General features: G+C 39.8%; 1 protein-coding gene across 5 annotated transcripts in view; it reads right to left on the minus strand.

Annotated features, from left to right (window-relative positions):
* LOC146648699 (nucleoprotein TPR-like) overlaps positions 1–21,146 on the minus strand; it is a 34,483-nt gene extending 13,337 nt beyond the window's left edge. For 4 of the 5 annotated variants that reach the window (XM_085390145.1, XM_085390144.1, XM_085390143.1 and 1 more), the window contains exons 1-27: positions 20,880–21,145; positions 20,185–20,289; positions 19,415–19,479; positions 17,939–18,029; positions 17,731–17,834; positions 16,965–17,129; positions 16,704–16,796; positions 15,991–16,071; positions 15,804–15,891; positions 15,450–15,587; positions 15,232–15,326; positions 14,608–14,805; positions 14,410–14,517; positions 13,339–13,562; positions 11,969–12,132; positions 11,743–11,867; positions 11,507–11,655; positions 11,011–11,173; positions 9,928–10,062; positions 6,478–6,618; positions 6,126–6,330; positions 5,847–6,043; positions 5,616–5,756; positions 2,067–2,183; positions 1,359–1,562; positions 982–1,169; positions 620–767 (exon numbers count right to left, since the gene is read on the minus strand). In XM_085390145.1, the coding sequence (XP_085246271.1) occupies positions 620–767; positions 982–1,169; positions 1,359–1,562; positions 2,067–2,183; positions 5,616–5,756; positions 5,847–6,043; positions 6,126–6,330; positions 6,478–6,618; positions 9,928–10,062; positions 11,011–11,173; positions 11,507–11,655; positions 11,743–11,867; positions 11,969–12,132; positions 13,339–13,562; positions 14,410–14,517; positions 14,608–14,805; positions 15,232–15,326; positions 15,450–15,587; positions 15,804–15,891; positions 15,991–16,071; positions 16,704–16,796; positions 16,965–17,129; positions 17,731–17,834; positions 17,939–18,029; positions 19,415–19,479; positions 20,185–20,289; positions 20,880–21,030 (3,783 nt within the window). In that variant the 5' untranslated portion in view covers positions 21,031–21,145. Of the gene's footprint in view, positions 1–619; positions 768–981; positions 1,170–1,358; positions 1,563–2,066; positions 2,184–5,615; positions 5,757–5,846; positions 6,044–6,125; positions 6,331–6,477; positions 6,619–9,927; positions 10,063–11,010; positions 11,174–11,506; positions 11,656–11,742; positions 11,868–11,968; positions 12,133–13,338; positions 13,563–14,409; positions 14,518–14,607; positions 14,806–15,231; positions 15,327–15,449; positions 15,588–15,803; positions 15,892–15,990; positions 16,072–16,703; positions 16,797–16,964; positions 17,130–17,730; positions 17,835–17,938; positions 18,030–19,414; positions 19,480–20,184; positions 20,290–20,879 lie in introns of all 5 variants that reach the window. The other variant, XM_085390146.1, reaches the window with a different exon arrangement.
* Between the last annotated feature and the right edge of the window lie 245 nt (positions 21,147–21,391).

The raw sequence follows: 21,391 nt of genomic DNA on the forward strand, positions 1-21,391 counted from the left end.
TAGCATCCTACTTGCTGCTTATTTTTAAAAACAAAAAAACACTCTTTCTTGCTAAATCCGGTACGGACGCTCTGTACTTACAATACAAGTTTCTGAACTGACTATCAACCTCACAGTGTTCAAGAAGTTGCATAGTAACAAATTTGTGGAAGTAAAGTTTTACAAAGTATAATGAAGCTCTTCATTCTGTAGTAGATTCTCAAATATTAATCAAGGCCTCTTTTTCCTCCAAAAATAACTTGTTGTTTTGTTTTTTGAGCAAACTGATATTATTTACATTTACTCGGCTAAAGTTACAGCATTATGGTGTTTCAAGTGAGGCAAGAGGTGACTCTTACGGCAACAAAAACCAGGACCTCCCACTATATTGGTGTCACAGCTTCACTAATCTAACTAATCTACAGTCACCACACTATATACACCAGCTTTTAATTGACTACGTTATTTGATCCCAAAAGGTTGATTCTGTTCATCTGGACGTAGCGTTTTCAATGGGAGAAACATCTCATCACTCATCCAAGTGACTTCTTGGGATTTACTTACCTGGATGATTGAGCATGGATCAAGATATGTTATTTGATCAAAGGTAAAACAGATCAAACACTCCCCCAACTCATACCTGCATCTTCTCCCTCTCAGCATTTAGGGTTTCTTGTAGTTCCTTTAATTCTCTCTCTTGGTGTTCCACTTGCTGTTTGTAACGAAGAGCCTCTCCGTCAGACGCCTCACATTGCGCTATAGCGATATCCTTTTCCCGCCGCACAAACCTGCACCGCAAACGCACATTTTACACTCAGTTCTACTTTGAACAAGTAAAAGATTTATAATGAAAGAATTATTAGAATTTCATTTCATCATAAGGTGCTTCAGAGGTAACGATGTTTACATACTCTATTATAAAATAAACTGCAGTGTCAGCTATTTCAATACTTTCAATACACAATAACACAAACACTGATCAACCAGCTCGTGTTACAGTACCTGAGTATTTCTAGTATTTGCTCAGTGGTCTTTCCTTCCTCACTGAATGACAAGTCAAGCTGCTGCGGTTGCTGCTGTTGTTGTTGCAGCTGGCGGCTCTTAGCAGCTATTTCATCCATTTGTTCATGCAGGAGGGAATTCTGCTTTCCCAACTCCTCACAGTGACGGCTCTGATTTGACAGATCCTCCTGAATGACAGTCATAGTAAGGACTGTTACGATCATTCACAAACAGTCTTCTAATTACATTTTAATTTTCTTAAACTAAGATTCATAATGTGGTTTGTTCAACTTTATATATCTCAAACAATTATTCAGACCTGTGTGAAAAGAGGGATGTTAGCTTGCCCGATTAAGATTATTGGGTTGTTGTTCTACCTTCAGCTTTTTCTCTGCTGTACTCCAGGCTGCAGTTTTCTCCTGCAGGAGGGAGGTGGTCTTCTTCAATTCCTCCTCTAACTCCATCTTTTGTGCTGCTCCTTGTTGGAATTTTTTCTTCAGTTCCTGTAGAGCCTCCACATCAGCAGCATGAAGCATTAGCTCCCGCTCATACTTAGCCTGTGCCTCTCCAGCTAGCTTAGTCTGACAGGAGAAGAGAAGGGGAGGGACCTTCAGTTGCATGTCAAGTGTGGTTTTCTTACTGTAGGCAAAAATTAAAAAGAAAATACTGGCAACCACCAGCGTTACCCCTCAGCCTCCTAGTAGACACACTTATGATATCATTTTCAAAATCCTACATCACCTTGTTGTCAAGTTATAAAGTCCACAAGAGTTTTGGAAAACTTACTCTGTACTTGAATCTCAGTGACCTTGACCTCAAACTCCTTCAAGAATTTCAGTAGATGCACCTATGTTATCAATTTGAAAATCTAGATAACTTCTTTTTTGAGTTATGAAATTCACAAGAATTTCTGAAAATTAGGTCAAGGTCACTGAGATTCAAGCTAATCCAAGATGTACGTTGCCTTGTTTATGAGTTGGTGGTGGGGTGATGACAATACCCCACCACCTTTTTACGGCTGAAGGGTAAAAACTGGTAGGAGTACAGTAGAAACCAAGTATATTAATCAATGCACGTGTGTGTACCTGCAGCAGGCTGTCCTGCACAGCCTTCTGCTCCAGAGTTACAGCAGCAGCTGCCCTCTCCAGAGCCTCCTGTTGCTCTACCCGACTGGCCTTCAGACTGCGTTGCAGCTCACACACCTGTACAAAGAGAGTATAGGAGATTACGGTCATTGCATTATCAAGTTGTCCGTGGATCTATATGTGCCTGAACAATTGAGCTTATTCTATAATTTGCATTTTAAAAACAAATAATTGTTGGTGACTAATTTGTCATATCATTCATAATAATTATGCTCACGTGGGTCATGCAGCACAAAGTTATTAAAGTTGTGATGGTGAAGGCAAACATGGCTGGAAGCGTTACTGCTGGAGATTCAATTCCCAAAAGAGCAGCTACTTTAGTGGTGTGGAATTATTTTAGATACAAACCAGCATATACACAACAGACCAGTGCAAAAAGCCTGTAATGTCGAAGGGGGGAAATATCTCTAACTTATTTCACCTTCTTAAGCATCAGCACCCAAGCCTGTATCAGGAATGTCTGAAAGCCTGGGAGGAAAGCTCTGCAGCTAATGCTACAAACTAAAACAAAGTAAGCTAGTTCAGCATGGCATCACCAAGTCTCTCGCCAGTTGCATGACTTGATGCATTCTCAATGATCCAGGTAAGTAAATCCCAAAAGGTTGATTCTATTCACCTGGACATAGACGATATTACCCAAACTGTCACCATTTGTTTGCCAAAAGATATGATATGATTTCAAGACGGCACTCCCAGACTCATTGTTATCTGTGAATTACTATGTACTAACCACAGATTTATAGTCAAGTAGTATGACAGCCTTACCTCAGTCTGAGGCAAAGAGCAGGGGGAGAAATTAGTTTTATACTTCTTAAAGTTATTGCACTTTTTAAGGTAGTTTTCATAGAATATTTCAAGTCAATGTGTTACGTTTATTTTGTCAAATGAATAACAACCAATTTTTTCTGTATTTTGGCAAATTTATCGCTATCGTGGTAATACTCTGAAATATCGTGTTTGGGCCATATTACCCATTCCTACACCAAGTGGGTCCTCAGTTGGGTACTGATTTGGGATGCAGACGATAAAACACACGGTATAGGGATTAGTAGAAAAACCTGAATTAAGCCATCTTCAGGGCTTACCTTCCTAGTGACAATGGCATACACAATTAATCATGTGGCTGCCAGTTAATGATCATTGCCATGAGAGTAGAAATAGCTGATGCTCTGTTAAAGCATTTTTGAAAAGCACCTTATATACAAATGTGCAAATAGTTTGTGACTGCCTGGCTTATTTTTTCACGTTTCTTGTTGCCTTTGTATTGTACGTATGGTAGAATCTTGAAGTCGACATCGAGTCAACATTTACAGCTGTGGTCAGAAGTTGACATCATGGGTGTGAATGTGATGGTAAATTTGGCATACAGCCGTAATGACGTAAAAGAAATCAACACAGGGACAAAAATTATACACACAGGCTCAAATATACAAACACTGACTTAAATGTTTTACAAAGGTTCTACAATGCATTTTAACTTGACACAGTCAAAGCCTATTTACTTCTCATTGGTCATCATGATTGACTCTAACTGCTAGTTTTTCTTTGCCAGCATAAAAATGTATTTGTCTGAAATGAAAATTAGATTGACCAATATACAACAATGGGAAAGTGCCAGAAATTCAGCAAAGATCTAAGAAATTATAGATTTACACAAGTCGGGAAGGTTTAGTGGAGCAATTTCTAAACAAATGTAGATTCCAAATTTTGTTCAAATTCAAGTTATTCAGTGTGTCTTTTTCCAGACCATGGCAAACTAACACAAGAACCTCCAAGGCTCAAGCCCGGAAACTGCTGAAACACCACTGTCACGGTCCACATTGAAGCAAGTTTAATGTAGCCGTGGACTGAGTGGGTGACATCCAAGAAAGAACCCCCTAGTCCAAAATTAACACTTTCAAGCTCAACTTTGCAGCTGCCCACACAGGCACTTGTTTTTAAAGTCATTACAGATGTATGCTGTTCAATTGTTCCACTCTATTCTAAGAGATCAGTAAAAGTCTAAATTACTATAACATTTATCCCTGATAAGTGTATATATGCAAACTTATGACCACAGCACTAAGTAAACGTGTGCTTGTATCAGAACTAGAGATGGCACGATACCACTTTTTTATGTCCGATACCGATACCGATATCATAAATTTGGATATCTGCCGATACCGATATGAATCCGATATAGTGTTTTTTAATCAACAAAACTGTTTTTTAAATATCTTGCTGCATTTTGTATAAGTTCATACTCAAGTTTAAAACAACAACTACACTAAAGCTATTCTGTTATACCTGTATGCAAAAAAAAAATTTAATAGTTCAGCAATACTGATCAATCTAATAAACTTAAACCTACACCATCCTCCCTATTCTGGTATTTTAAAGAGTACTTAGCATAAATATTAAGCAACCTAACTAATAGGGTTCCAACTCCCAGCAACAACAAAAATAAATAAATAAAAAATAGGGAACCACCCCTCACACTCCACCTCATGATGCTTAATCGACGTAATCAACCTTAATTTGATGCAGTGTGAAAAAAATGCACAGAAATCAATTATTTTTCAAGAAATATTAAATAGATTCAACATCTTTCTTCAACAAAATTGCAGACTGCACAGATGGTACCTTCCCAAAGGAAAAAGTACTATAGCTTACTAGGGTATATATATTAGACTTAATAGTCACTATATACAGTAATTGACTTCTATTCATTTTACATCAAATTAAAACTTTGGGTGTCAGATAATTATTTATTAAAAGCTAGACATTTTAAATGAGAATAAGAAAGAAAAGTATGTCTTTGTGCCCCCTTTTCCCTGTTAATGCCCTATCGGCCCCCCTGGCTAAACTTTGCTAGATCCGCCCCTGCACAGTTACCAGCCGTCAGCTACGTAGAAAAAGATCCTCGAGTAGAAAGTAATATTAAATACATTCTAACAACAGCTGATCAAGCTTAAACGTGCTGCTGTTGTTCAGCCGCTGGTTTCCTCTTTCTGGTGCAAAGTGGGCCAAAAGCAAACTAGAGACACGGACTGCGACAGAAAAGCCGATCAGCTGATCGTTAAGCAGTTTCACCATTGAAGTAGCAGCAGGAGAGGCAGTCGCTTGTTAAGCTTAACGCAGGAATGCTTTACAAACATTCAGAGATGGACTTACACACTTGCTTTACTTCTCTCGGGGATAACTTTGTCGGAGATGAAATGCCGGGTTGCTAGCGAAGCTCCAAATGCTATCCAGACCACCGACAGGTCCTGCATGCCACAGCCGCTCTATCACGTGATGCATACTGCTCCGACTGCTAACGTTCTGAGGTGAGTTACGGCGTGTTGCAAGTTTTGTGAGGTGCTTTCGTGATATTTAATGGATCGGATTACATTTTTTATTTTTCTCCGATATCCGATCCAGTAATTTAGGTCAGTATCGGACCGATACCGATACGTAATATCGGATCGGTCCATCTCTAATCAGAACACATGTTAAATTATAACTCACTTGTTTCTCCACTGCACCCACAGCCTTTCTTCTTTCCTCTTGCTCTTGCTGCTTCATTTTCTCCAACTCTAAAATCTTCTTCTCCAGCTGCTTCTGCACCTCTTCCGACTCTTTCAGACGAACCTCCAGAGGAGAACGTAGCTAAAGCATGAAGAAAGGTCAGTATGAGAGTATGTTAAAAGGTGCACAGAGCAAGGAAGTACAGTATTTAGTAGTATTTAGGAGCGGTACCTCCTTCTCTTTCTCTAGACTGTCTTCCAGAGTCAGCACCACGGATCTATACTGCTCTACAGAGGCATTAGCACTCTTCAGCTGCTCCTCTAATTCACTCTTTTTCTCCTCAACACTGTGCAGGAGACCTTTCACCTCTGAGAGCTCCTGCTCTGATTGGCTGGGTAGCTGGGAGGCTGCTGGGACTGGAGAGCGCACTGTGGGAGACATTACTATTGTTTTACAGCTGACTTTGAGTATACAGGTACATTAACCCTTTGTACGGCCATAATAACTTACCTCTCAACGGTGCTCGGAGGCCTACGGCCCTGGTAACTGGCGTGGTGGTGGTGCTGGAGGTGGTGGTAGCCTCAGAGGAGGTAGCAGAGGCCAGCTGGGCTTTCAGTGCTGCCACCTGCTGTTCAGAGCTACGCAGCAGCTCCCTGGTCTTCTGCTGCAGTGTGTTTTGGGTCTCCAGCTGCTTCTTAGCTTCTAACAACTGAGCCTGTAGAGCAAATGGAGGTTACAAAGGAACAAGGAATGAAACTCTTATAACACACACACACACACACACACACACACAGTCTACTCGAGCCATGCGCTCTCCAACAACGTTTACAATGAAAGAAATAAACACAAATATTATACATACGTCCATAGTACGCCCAAGGGCATGTCTCTGTGCCACTTCCTGTTCTAGTCTGGTCTTCATCGAAGCCAGTTCTGACTCCAGTTGTTCTATCTTGTTGTTCAGATGCTGGCGTGTCTCTGTTTCTGCACGCTCCATTGTCAACTGGACATGACATCCCAAGAAAGTGAATTTAACACTTTTAAAACTTTAGACATGCTTTATACCTATACTGAAGGAGAAAGAGATGACTACCAAAACAGGTGTTCAGAGTAGTCTAAAGCTTTGGTATATTTACATACACCTCATACTACGGCTGGGCCATATTATACTTCACTTTATACTTTATAATGTTAGGCAATGATAAGAAAATGACATAAAATGTGCATGCGCGGTGCCTTTGTTTTCATACGCACATGGCAGAAAAAGCATGGCGGCGACAGAAAACAAGAAGGGCAAAAGTGGATTGTTGAATGAAACAGATGAACAAGAATTGTTTTCAAAACCTGCAACTTCAGTGATGTGAAACTGGTTTGGTTTTTGTCCGTCAGATACCCACCACATTTTTTATAGAACATGCAAGTGGACCGTCGTTATTAACGTATTTTCTGCACTATAATGGGGCGACCGTGGTTCAGGGGGTTGGGAAGCTCATCTTGTAACCAGAAGGTTGCCGGTTTGATCCCCAGCTCTGTTTGTCTTAGTCATTGTGTCCTTGGGCAAGACACTTCACCTACCGCCTACTGGTGATGGCCAGAGGGGCTGATGGCGCGATATGGCAGCCTCGCTTCTGTCAGTCTGCCCCAGGGCAGCTGTGGCTACAACTGTAGCTGCCTTCACCAGTGTGTGAATGTGAGAGTGAATGAATAGTGGAATTGTAAAGCTCTTTGAGGGTCTCAAAAAGCGCTATATAAATGCAATCCATTATTATTATTATTATTATTATTATTATTATTATTATTATTATTATTATAATAATAATAATAATAATAATAATAATAATAATAATAATAATAATAAGGCACTCTTAAAAGCCTTTAATTTTCTCAAAAATGAACAGTGCACCTTAAAATCTGGTGTGCCTTATGTATGAATTCTGGTTGTGCTTACTGACCTCGAACTCATTTTATGCTCAAAAATCTGTCAAAAAATGTCTTAGTATGACTTTGGTAAGCTACGAAGCCACGCTACTTGATGGATTGTCAGAGCATAACAGCTACCGTAGTCAGGAGCCTAGCGGAGTAATACGTACTGCGCTTCAACATAATATTACCGTATTGTGTGTGTGTATAAGGACCCCAAAATGGCACCTGTTAAGAGATATGCGTATGAAGCACATTTTAAACTCAAGGCTATCAATCGCGCAGTAGAACATGGGAACAGAGAATTCAGCATTAATGAGTCAATGGTACAGAAGTGGAGGAAGCAAGAAGATAGACTTATCTGACTGATTTGTTTCGCTTAATGTGCCTTATAATCCCGTGCACCTTACGGTCCAAAAAATACGGACTTGACTTATTTATTTGGCACACTGCAGTTTCATATTGCAAAGCACCTCTTTTTAACTTTTGTGGATATTATACATGGTTATGCTCAGGATATGTCAGCCCATTTCCACTGAAAATGCCTTTTGGTTAAACTATCAGCAAGGAATTTGCATTTGCACTGTTACATTTTTATACAGGGAGTGCAGAATTATTAGGCAAATGAGTATTTTGTCCACATCAACCTCTTCATGCATGTTGTCTTACTCCAAGCTATATAGGCTCGAAAGCCTACTACCAATTAAGCATATTAGGTGATGTGCATCTCTGTAATGAGAAGGGGTGTGGTCTAATGACATCAACACCCTATATCAGGTGTGCATAAGTATTAGGCAACGTCCTTTCCTTTGGCAAAATGGGTCAAAAGAAGGACTTGACAGGCTCAGAAAAGTCAAAAATAGTGAGATATCTTGCAGAGGGATGCAGCAGTCTCAAAATTGCAAAGCTTCTGAAGCGTGATCATCGAACAATCAAGCGTTTCATTCAAAATAGTCAACAGGGTCGCAAGAAGCGTGTGGAAAAACCAAGGCACAAAATAACTGCCCATGAACTGAGAAAAGTCAAGCGTGCAGCTGCCAAGATGCCACTTGCAACCAGTTTGGCCATATTTCAGAGCTGCAACATCACTGGAGTGCCCAAAAGCACAAGGTGTGCAATACTCAGAGACATGGCCAAGGTAAGAAAGGCTGAAAGACGAGCACCACTGAACAAGACACACAAGCTGAAACGTCAAGACTGGGCCAAGAAATATCTCAAGACTGGTTTTTCTAAGGTTTTATGGACTGATGAAATGAGAGTGAGTCTTGATGGGCCAGATGGATGGGCCCGTGGCTGGATTGGTAAAGGGCAGAGAGCTCCAGTCCCACTCAGACGCCAGCAAGGTGGAGGTGGAGTACTGGTTTGGGCTGGTATCACCAAAGATGAGCTTGTGGGGCCTTTTCGGGTTGAGGATGGAGTCAAGCTCAACTCCCAGTCCTACTGCCAGTTTCTGGAAGACACCTTCTTCAAGCAGTGGTACAGGAAGAAGTCTGCATCCTTCAAGAAAACATGATTTTAATGCAGGACAATGCTCCATCACACGCGTCCAAGTACTCCACAGCGTGGCTGGCAAGAAAGGGTATAAAAGAAGAAAAACTAATGACATGGCCTCCTTGTTCACCTGATCTGAACCCCATTGAGAACCTGTGGTCCATCATCAAATGTGAGATTTACAAGGAGGGAAAACAGTACACCTCTCTGAACAGTGTCTGGGAGGCTGTGGTTGCTGCTGCACGCAATGTTGATGGTGAACAGATCAAAACACTGACAGGATCCATGGATGGCAGGCTTTTGAGTGTCCTTGCAAAGAAAGGTGGCTATATTGGTCACTGATTTGTTTTTGTTTTGTTTTTGAATGTCAGAAATGTATATTTGTGAATGTGGAGATGTTATATTGGTTTCACTGGTAAAAATAAATAATTGAAATGGGTATATATTTGTTTTTTGTTAAGTTGCCTAATAATTCTGCACAGTAATAGTCACCTGCACACACAGATATCCCCCTAAAATAGCTAAAACTAAAAACAAACTAAAAACTACTTCCAAAAACATTCAGCTTTGATATTAATGAGTTTTTTGGGTTCATTGAGAACATGGTTGTTGTTCAATAATAAAATTATTCCTCAGAAATACAACTTGCCTAATAATTCTGCACTCCCTGTATGGCTTTAATGCACATAAAAAACAGCTGAGTGAAAATAAATTGATGGGGGGTTTTTTTTACACTAATAAAGTTGTGGAATTATATCGATATCAGTTATATCGTTATCGCAAATTTTCCAATATATATATCGTGCTAAATATTTTTGTCCATATTGCCCTGCCCTACCTCATACATATAGAAATTACCAAAAGCATCCTGTCTCCAAACCCTGCTGCTGTAATATGGTACCTGTATGGTCTTGAGGTTGGTGAGCAACAAGTTTTGGTTACGTTGTTCAGCCAGCATGGCTTCCTTCTCTCGACTGAGTCGACTCTCTGCTTGTCTCAACATGTCTCTCTCTTTTGTCAGGTTCTCCACACGCACCTACAGACAGAGGCAGGTTACTGACAAAATGACAAAGGTGACAAAAGTGCCCATGAAACAACAAATATGACCATGAACTTGATCCAAATTCAGAGGATCATATATGTAATATTTTGTTCTTGCTCTCACCAAGAAAGATTATTTTTGTTTTGTCTCGTTCAGACCCAAAAGTACACATGATTAGAATTTTAACTTACTAGGGAGCACATTCATTTCCCTTTTTATTCCGTTTATGTTTATGAAGCAACTGCAAAAGCTACGTGAACATAAATTGCTAACTGGTTATGCCTTTATGGGGCAGTCTGGTTTTATTTTTAACATGTAGGTGTCATGTGTGGCTCAGCCATTAAACTGCGAATCCGCCAATGCTAAAAGATGCTTGAAGTAAATGTGGAATTGAAGCCTAAAACGCACATTGATACAGTCTACTATAACCTTTCTTCCCAATCATTCATAGTGACGTTTAATGTACTTCCAAGGTGAGTTAATATAAACTTCTCAGACATATCACAGGTGTTTAATAGACCAAACCAGAAAGAACTCTGGAGTATTGAAAATCCTCTCTTGTTTTGATCAACTCAGGCCGCTGAAACCTAATGTACAGAGAGGCAGATGTACTTTTGGGCCATTTCCATTGCAAAGAGAGAAAAGAAGGCGCGGAAATTTTACAAGACAAAAATCTGTCAACCGGTCTTTTAGGTTAAAAAGCAGACAGACCCATTAGTCTAGCAAAATAAGTTATAAATAAAACTCCTTGCAGTGGTCAAGTGGCCCAGCTGTAAATTAAGTTACGGTATTACAAGTACAAAAAACAAAACAAAACATGTGCCTAAATTAAGCTACTATGTTAATATTATCTTAGGAAAATATTGGTTTTAATGTTTAATGTTCTCCATAAGTCCCTTTATCTTTCTAGCCGTCCTGATCCCCACTGCTTGTCTTGCTCACCTCTTCCAGAGCAATTTTTTCATTAGCCTGCCTCAGGTCCTGGCTCATTGTGTGGATAATGTGCTCGTGTCGCTGGGCTGTTACAGACATCTTTTGGTTCCTCTCCTGAAGGATAACGATCTCTCGGCGGTATGCTGATACAGCCTCCTGGAGTATTTCGTATCTGGTATTTAGAAACACACACAGATCTCAGCCTTTAAAAATAAATCCTGGCAACTCCCAGTACTAACCCTAAGCCTCCTGGTAGACACACCAATGGTATCAATGCTACATCACTTTGTTTTTAAGTTATTGCATTCACAAGATTGAGAAAAACTTCTTCTGACCTTGAGGTCACTGACATTCAAACTCGTACAAGATTTTTAATAGATGCAACTATTGTATCAATTTGAAAACTGAGTCACTGCATTTAACGACAATACTCCTTCAGCCGTTTACAGGCGAGCGGTAAAAAAAGCATAAACTGTCACATTAGTGTTTTGTGTCCTAAACCCACCGCTTGTTGCTGAACTCCAGCTGAGAAGTCAGCTTGGCATGGCTGGAGCGGAGTTCCGTCAGCTGCCTTTGCAGCCGATCATTGGTTTCATTCAGTATCCTGTCGTTCTCTGCCTTCTCCTTCTTATACAGCGCGAAGGCGTCATTGAGCTGGGAACAGACGGACATCAGAAGAGCTTCAAGAATTCGATTCCTAACTCAACATTCACTTTCATATAGAGATGTGCTCGTGTGTACCTGTTTTAAAGCTGCTTTTGTCTGAGCATTCGGTGCCGACTCTGCAGCAGCAGCTCTCTGAGGAGTAGAGCGAGTAGCTGGTATTGAAGAGCGGCCCTGTGCAGGTTGGGGAGAAGAGTCTTGACCTGAAGTTGCAAACAAAATAAATAAATAAAAATAAAAGCTTGACTGTGTGTGTATTCACCAACAAAGATGCTACATACAGGTCTTAGTATTTTTTTGTCACCTTGAGGGGGCAGACTGAAGCCAGTGCTCTGTGTCAGCAAAGCCTTGTACATGTCTCTCTGCCTTGCATTTGAATCTGCCAGCTGTTTCTGCTGGTTCCTCTGCTCTCTCAGTTGCTCCACCTCCTTATGCAGTCGATCCACACTGGACTCCAACTCTGATATCCTACAAGAAACCAAGGGCACATACTTCACGTTTAAAATAGACAGATATTTTCCCTGATTAACTACGATAAATAAAGATATCAGTTGACTTCATAATTAACTGGTTGAAAACAGTAATGTGAATACCAAGATAAATAATGTACCATTATTAGCTAAAATGTTATTAATTTGCAATATTGTTAAAAATACTACAATAAAGTATTTAGAATCCCTGTTCCATGACAGGTAAAATAGCTATAATTCAATTTGATAATTTGCAAATGAATTAAACCCCATATTTAATTAAAATAGTGCAAATGCAAGATTTAAAAGGTTGAGTCTGAGTTCACTCTTAGGAACTTGGAAATTTGCAGTTTAGAAAACAAAACAATGTTTAAAATTTTCAGCAGCTCAGTAGTTCGTTGCCTAAAAAGTGTCAAAAAATATTTTCATGGAATGAGTCTGGGCTACATGCTCACCAGTTTAGCCATGCTGTTGCAGAATGTGTTTTAGCATTAATAATAACAAATAAATAATAATGCTGAATTTAATTGCAATCACTTCAATCACTCACCCACAGAGTGGCAGCAAGCCTCTAACGCAGCGGTCTCCAACCTTTTTTGCGCCGCGGACCGGTTTATGCCCGACAATATTTTCACGGACCGGCCTTTAAGGTGTCGCGGATAAATACAACAAAATAAAACTAGTACCGGTACCGAAAAAAGAAGATTTATTCATAACACACGTGAAAAGACCCAGGAAAACCAAGTTAACAATAAAAACAATAACAAAATAACGCTGAAAACCGATAAAAACCCTGAAAACCATACATTCCATACCTGAGCCTCAACTCTCGCGGCCCGGTACCAAACGACTCACGGACCGGTACCGGTCCGAGGCCCGAAGGTTGGGGATCGCTGCTCTAACGCATCTTTTGAGATTCCTTAATTAATCTTTGATCAAATTACCTAAAAACAAATGCTGACTAGTCCTACTATGACTACCACACCAGACATTACAGTCCAATCTTTTGTCATCTCAGTGGCGTGAAGACACAAAACTCCCAATGGTTAGATTGATTTGCTTCTGTACATCCAATTAAAATCACGTCTACTAGTTACTGAAAGTTCAGTGTTAAGACATTTGTGTTACTGCATTGTGGACACAATTGTACACCAATTATAAAAATAAGTAGCAGGGCTAAATATAATAGCCCCATCACATTTACCGTGCTGATGTTACTTGGCTCTGCTGTTTGTCCTTCTCCTCCTCCAGCTCCCTCAGCCTTCCCAGAAGGCTTTGGTTGTGCCTCTGGAGCTCCTCCACACTGCGGAAAGACAGCTGGTGAGGGCTGATCACCTCTGAAGTCCTAGAAATGTCAGCAGAGCTGCCGTCATCCTTGGTCACGTGGTTGCCCCTGGCTTCCTCCAACTCCACCAGAAGACCACACACCTGGAGAGAAATGAATCAGTGCAAGCTCTACTCTGTGTTTGACATTAATAATTTATTATTTCCCCACTCACATGATGGGCATTAAACCTAATCGGATATAACAGCACTAATGAATGAATTTCTTCTGTGTATTGCTCTGAATATCTTAGGCTACGTTCACACTGCAGGCAAAAGTGCATCAAATCTGACTTTTCTGACCCTATGCGACCCATATCCGATCATGGTATGACAGTTTGAACGGCACAAATCCGATATTTTCAAATCCAATGTAGGTCACTTTCGTATGTGGTACTGAATCCGATACATATCTGATATTTTGGAAAGCAACTGCTGTTTGAATGGTCATGTTGCATTAAATCCGTCTTTTACGTCACTGACACAAGACAGACGGCAATTTCAGCGCCGGAGAAGACAGCCTCTCACATCCCAATCCCACCACTCCTGGTTCTGACTCCATGTCCATATATACCTCTGCACGGAGGTAGCAGCCACTGCTGCAAACAAGGCCATTATTACAGCTCTCTTTTTTCTCAGTGTCCTTCTTTCTCTAATTAATTTGTCAAAATTCTGTCGGTTATGACTGTGCCCAAATTGATAGACTGCTGCAACAACACCTACTAGCTCTGTAGCCGCCATTTTTTCTTCCGTAAACAGAGCATGTGTGTGACGTCTTCTCTTGCACATGCAGGCTGCTTTGAGGGCCGTGAACCGTTCACACTAGAGCGCGTTTGCTGTCACATTTTATTTGTAATGTGAACAACCAGACAAAAAAAAAAAAAATCGTATTTGATCAAAAAAATCGAAATTGAGCATTAAGACCTGCAGTGTGAACGTAGCCTTAGCATACCTGAGCAGATGTATCCTCCAAGAGTCTTTCAATCCTCAGTTTCTCTCTCTCCAGGGTATCACAGTGCTGCTTTACCTCCTCTTTCTCTTTTTGCAAACTGTAGATTTCCTAATGGCAAAAAATGAACAATATGCAAGTTTTATGTAACCAAACAAATCAAAAAGTGAATCAATCGGGGTTATAAAACAGCTGCTTTACTGTCCGAGCTTGCTCCAGTTTGTTGCACAGGGAGGCCATGGATCTCTGCATGCTCTCATACTCCTCCCTCTGTTGTTTCAGGACAGGAGCTTTGGATTCGACCTCCTGAACAATCTCATCCAGCACACGGCTCACTCTCCTCGTCTCTTGCTTCTCCAGCTGAAGCTGTGTCTGACACTCAGCATACGCATTATACAGCTAAACACAGAGACAGCAAAAGAAGAATTCTTAACCACAAACGTCTACACTGCTCTCTACACTACAGTAGTACAGATACACTACTGGAAGGACGATTTACAGCACACTTGAAAATATCTAGAAACTTGCAATATATCAGAGTGTCTCAAGTAACAACCGCAATAAACAAATGAATGGTTATTCTTGGTTAAGCCCTCCATTTTTTTTGACGTAACATAGCAAAGCAATACAATGCTCTCTAATGGCCTAAAATTTTGTTCAAAACACTCCTTTGAAAAGCTGCTCCATGATGATGTGGTTTATGGCACCCTTTCTGGATATTCATAATACCAAATAGCCCTTCTACCACATCCCAAAGGTGTTTTATTGGATTCAGACGTAGTGTCTAATTCTCACTGACACCTTGGTAAAATCCTGTGAACTCACATCAAAGAACTTCATGCCAGGTTTAACAATCGCTGCAATGGAGGCTGCTGAAGGGCACATGGCATCCAACTGTTCTTCAGTCATAGAAGGCATGCCTGGAACACAACATGCACATGTAAATAAAGCTGTTATGTGTTTCCAGAGACATTCTCATAAAAGCAGACTTCAGCTTGATAAGCACAGGTAAGACGTGTGTGTGTGTGTGTGTGTGTTCTCACAGCAGTGTTTGCCTGCAGCCTTCACTGTAGCATTTTCCAACTCCTTCTCCATTTTCTTGACCTTCTCTTTAAGCTCTTCTTCAAGACGAGTCTTTAGCTCCTCACCCTCTGACACCTTCTTTTCTAGAGCCTTATTGGCTGCAAAGAGAGCAAAATCAACCACACAGAGGTCATCAGTAACACTTTGAATATGGAAAGGTACAGAGCAGGTTAAATATATTAAGAATACACATTTACTACAAAGGCTTTGGGGTTGATGATAGCACTAGTTTTTGTTTGCATTATAAACGAATATTCAGACTTTCATTTAATGACCAGGTGTGCAGAAACAAAACTAAAAACATGGATTTGTACCTTCAAGTGTTTCTTTCACCAGCTTGCTGAGTTCTTCAACAGCTCTGCTCAGTTCTTGGGTCTTTGTCTCCATGTCTGTTGCTGCCCCCTACAGGGAGGAAAAGAATGACTCTTAGAAGAACATGGCACTACAGTATGACAGAAGGTCTTAGTTATTTAAGCAACAACTATCTTAGTGACTTTTCACCTTATAGAGTGAAGACAACTTGACATGAGCATTGAGTTCGTTGCGGTACTTCTCTTCCATGGCGCTCTTCTCATCTTTGACCTGGAAATACATTTAGAAAATAAATGCAATGCATAAAATATGTGTATGCAATCACTGTATCATTAATTAAATTGGCAGATTGAAAAAATGCTGATCAATTGTTTGATCAATAAAACCATTAAACACACTTGAAGAGATCTTTCAATAAATCCTGGAGCACAAAGTTTCGAAGGCAACTAATTAGGGTTTAAGCGCTTTGACACAGCTCACCACTGTCACCATGGAAACACAAAAACTCATAAAGCTTTCCAAGAAGACAGAGTATAGATTACATTTTTATGACTTATCACATATTTATCTATTTTATTTGACTTTGACTCTACTTGATAGCATTTATACATTTTTGCATTTAAGAAAATGTTTTCTCTAAAAACTAAAATTGAATATGACGCATAAAAACACAGGAGTTTTTTGGTGTTTTTTTGGACAAATGAAACAGATGACGGACAAAACAAAAACAATGCAGTTTCTAAAATGGAAACCAATGAACAGTTCATTTTGAAAGACCTTTATTTTTTTCTCTTTTGAATATTTATTATTGCTCATTAAGAAGTCACAAGTATTTCTTGTCCAATTAATCAATTACTAAAATAATCAAATGCTGCAGCCCTACACAAGTGTTTCTGTGTTACCTGTTTCAGTTTGTTGTTGAGGTCTTCAGCTCTTTTATTCTGACTTTCACCGGTTTCCTTCAGAACAGTGAGTTGACTTTCCAGTACAGCCACCTGTGGAAAGGAAATATTGTTAATAAAGACGTTAGTGCTGTAGCTAGAATAGCTAATTAACCCTACATATTCCACAACTAATGCTAATAAAGGAGATTAAAACCAACAGGGAATTTACATTCAGTTTATACAGTACTGAATGTAAATACAGTACTGTATCAATCTTACCTTCTGCTCGCTGCTCTTCAGACTGCTCTGCAGCTCCAGGATCTCTTCGCCTTTCTCTCTGTTGGTGTTCAGCAGTTCCTCAGTTTTGGTCTTTAGCTCTGCAGTCAACCACTCGATCTTCTTCTCAAGCAGCTCCTTCTCCTGCTCCATGCGCTTCTCCCGGTGCTGTAAGATACATTTCCAGTAACACTTCTCTCTTCACGCCACAAAATATTTCCAGAGGAAAAAAATGGCATTTTAAAGGGGGACCAATTATGGTTTTTACTATTAGCTCAAAAATAAATAATTCGCAATCTTTGTTCAACCTGAACAGGCCTCAACACTTCTTGTCTGAAAGAAACAGTTTCATTTTCTATCCCTTTAAGACTGTCCAACTAAAAGGTCACTGTCTTCTAAAAGGCTGTCCCTTGTCTGGCTTCCACAAATAGAACTCAGTGCCAGTAAGCACCTTCTCTGCAGGACTGCAGGCCTTCTCGATTAAGTCAAAAATAATGATTATTGTGATGAGTCATTTTAGCCTCAAGCCCTTGCAAGACGACTCCAAGCCCATCTTGCAAGTGCAGCTGCTGTTCTTGGCAGACTGCAGTTTAAGCAAACATCTGAAACAGAGATTAAAGCAAAGCATCTGTTTGTGTGTAATATTATGCTTCTTACCTGCTTATTGTGTAGTTTATTTGGTGTGTTTAACATAAGGTGAACCTGTTGGGGGGTGGGTGTGTGTGTGTGTGTGTGTGTGTGTGTGTGTGTGTGTGTGTGTGTAGCGCACCTGTACAGATGCTGCAGACGACTGTATCTCGTCCAGTTTTAACTGCAGCTCCATCTTCACTTTGTTTGAGTCTGTCAGTTTCTCATTGAGACGTTTCACATCCTCTGCAAAGACAAATCCACAGACCACAAAAAGAAGCGTTAACAGGTTTCCACTGAACCAAACATGCACAATTTATCGAGGTGTATAGCTTCTGTAGTGAACTTACCAGAGACATTCTCCACCTCCTGTGTTCTCTTCTCTAGCAACCGCTCCAGCTCTCTCTTCTCTGCCTCAATCTCATACTTGGTCTTGGTTTGCTGGATCCATACATACGTGCACAAACAGTACTTGAATTATACTACTACACTAAGAGTGTGTAGAAAATTGAAATGTGTAACAATTATCCGGTATCTTCAGCAGACTTCTAAAGGAATTTCTGTGTTAATCTGTGTTAATGATGAGTAAAAGGTCTCTTTTTTATTACCTGAGGTAATGGTTTTTCACTAATTCACACAGGGTCAAAAACATACAGACTCAAACACATGCGTACATCCTCACTAATACTTGGTTAAATGTCTCTTAGCAAGATGCACCTCAAACAGACAATTTTGGTAGCCATCAACAAGAGCTTCTGGTATAACTCTGGATGAATATTTCACCACTCTTCTTGGCAGAATTAGTACAGACTCTTCACTCTGGAGGAGTATGCAAAAATTGTGAAAGGAACCCGATACAAGCCAGTAAGTCAGGAAAGCTCACTTGTGACCAATGACAGTGATACTGACGTGAGTTGTTGAGAATATCCTGGTAAGCGCTGCTGTTTTTACACGTGCTAGTTACTCTTAGCCAGTTTTAGTGAAGCTTTATTTGAAGAGGCTCTAACATTGCTGGACTGTGACACTTGGTGACAAAACTCTCACACAATGTAAGAATAAACTGTTTAGTCCTGAAAATGCAGAAAAGGAATTATAATTTGCCTCCATATCAGACACCACAGTTCTCTTCTCCAGACCAGTCTCTAGCACATACATAAAACCCAAGGCAACAGTGTCCATCGTGAGTACTATATCCAAGATGGAGGGGCACACATGGTAGCTCCTAATAACTAGTGCCTGCTCCTATGCGTTTTTAATAGATCACTTCTGAGTTTATGAGAATGCAGTAATTACTTAGAAGATGTAATTACACACTAATCAATGTATATTTACAAGTACAATAATCCTTTTTTCTGTTAAATAATCTCAAAAGACTATGATGCTACCATTACCAAGCTTAAAGATGTTGATTTTAGAATAGAGTTTATATTTTTGGTGAGTCCACTACAGCATAAAATTCTAGGATATATGCTTCAGTGGGAAATCCCTCAGACCTCACCTCCCTAGAAATGTAACTATACGTCAAGTCAGCACAGCCCATGACTACTGTGATTGGCCTGTTCTGTACCATCGATTCCTCCTGTGCATTTCTGGCTATTTTTTCACTGCAGTTTATCAATTTATCAGTAACAGATTAACAATCATTGTCTACTAGCAGCAACCAACCAACCCACCCAGTGACATCATGCTATGTACTCGCACAACATGGCAGTAAACACTAACCATGTTCAAAGATTTAGCTAGGTGTAGCACCGATAAATGAAGCATAATTGTATCAACACAGCTTTTAAGTTATGTCAATATAAAGCCCTTATCGGCATGTTTACCTGTTGCGATGGTTTATCTTCGGTGCTCTCTCCTTCTATTCCCTTTAGAGCACTCAACTCTTCATCTGAAGAGAGAAACATTACAACCCATGGCATCACGAGATCCAGAAAAACAGTGCTAGACTACACTAAAACCTCATGATTCATTTAAAAATAGTCTCTGGTAAAGCATAAAAAGACTGTACAATGAATTACACTAGATTTCTTTTAATAACCCTCACACCCAAATCAGGTGCCAGCTGTAACCTCTGAAATGTCTAACTGAGAGTGTCTTTGCAGAAACATTTCAGCCAGTGTTATAAACTAAATAGGCCTTGTTTAGGCCTATAATATAGAACACCAACAAGGATGGTCATCTATAACAGCAGAATATCAGCATTGGCTAAAACCAATATCACTTGTTATCAGCCTTATAATACTGTGCAAACGTTTCAAGCCACCCCTCGGTTATTTATTTTTTTCTAGGAAAAATGGGAAATTTAAGTGAATAAAAACAAAATATTGTTAAAACTGTTCAGTTACTAAAGATCTATTTGATCTGAAACAACAAAAATTTTTTTAAAAAGAAACTAAACAAATGGAATAACATATCAGCATCTGATTTCAACCTACATTTTTTTATAATCCTGTTTTCCCAGAATTTCACAATCAGTGCATCATTAAACATCAATGTATTTTTTTTTTCAAAGTGGACTGTACAATTAAGTTCTGTGCTGATATAGACAACATGTAGAATAAAGACACCGGCTGATATGCATATGATGACTTACTGAGCTTTTTATTTTCCTCCTTGAGGGTCTGCAGATCTTTGGTAGCAGACAAGATCTGTTCCTGACTCTCCGCCAATCTCTTCTCCATGTCAAAGTACTGTTGCTCTATATGGGGCAACAGTCAACAGGAACACAGGTGTACACAAGAAATATACACTTTAGTACTTGTCCGGTCACAAACACAGAGATCTGCAATGCTGATTATTATTTATATATATATATATATATATATATATATATATATCTACATAATATTTACATATATATTAACTTATAATTTGACAAAATCCCTTTTTCAGTACTGATAAAAGGTAGTGCCAACTCTATTCGAATTTACAGTAACATTGTGTGCATTTGGTTAATGGCGACAGCATAAAAACACAGGCTGGTACAAGATGTTTTTCAATAATTTGGGAACTGTTTTTTATTTCAACACACTACACATCACTACTTAATAATAAAATAACTTCAACAACTGGACAGATCTCCCTTCCGCCAAAATTAGCCTTAGCTTGATAGCGCAGCTAACGTTAGCGTGCAGGAGTAAGGGTAGCGAAACACATACAACATGTTTTATACCCAAACAGAGTGAGTACTCTAAATACTAGAATACTGGAATACTGGAATCTAGCAAGCAACAAAAGCAAGTTAAACGCCAAATAGCTAACCAATACGGACTTGTTCTAGGTACCCACCGCTGTCTGCTTTGAATCGCTCATGTTGAGTCTGGAGCACCTCGTTAGCATTCTGCAGCTCCGTTACAAACTTCTCCAACTTGTTCTGGATGCCTTTCGGGAGCTTATTCAGCTCCGTCCGCTCCAGAGCCTGAAGCAGGACGACCGCCATCGCTACCTACTCGTCCCGAAGAATAACGGTAAACTCTTGTAAAATAATCTTAATCTGTGCACCGTCTACAACCAAACTAACAACTAAAAAATGTCAAATTAGACGCGTACACAGGCAGGAAGTTTGCTTCATACTTTCAAAGTAAGGTAATGAAGTTAGACGAGGTAAATGAAAACTACTTATTAAAGCTGAGATGCGATGAATCGATATACGCTCTTCGAATATAAAAGTTAAATTGTTAATTTAATGTATATGGGCAGCTACAATGTATTTATCTGGTCTTGCCTCCAAGCCTACTTGGCTCTTATTGCAGCAAATTTTATTTTGAAGAAAAACTCTCAGCGCTAGTTTGCTTTGGTAT

Source organism: Rhamphochromis longiceps, linkage group LG18 (assembly GCF_057381845.1).
Source record: "Rhamphochromis longiceps isolate RC_006_pf linkage group LG18, R_longiceps_female_GT1.1, whole genome shotgun sequence".
NCBI lineage: Eukaryota > Metazoa > Chordata > Actinopteri > Cichliformes > Cichlidae > Rhamphochromis > Rhamphochromis longiceps.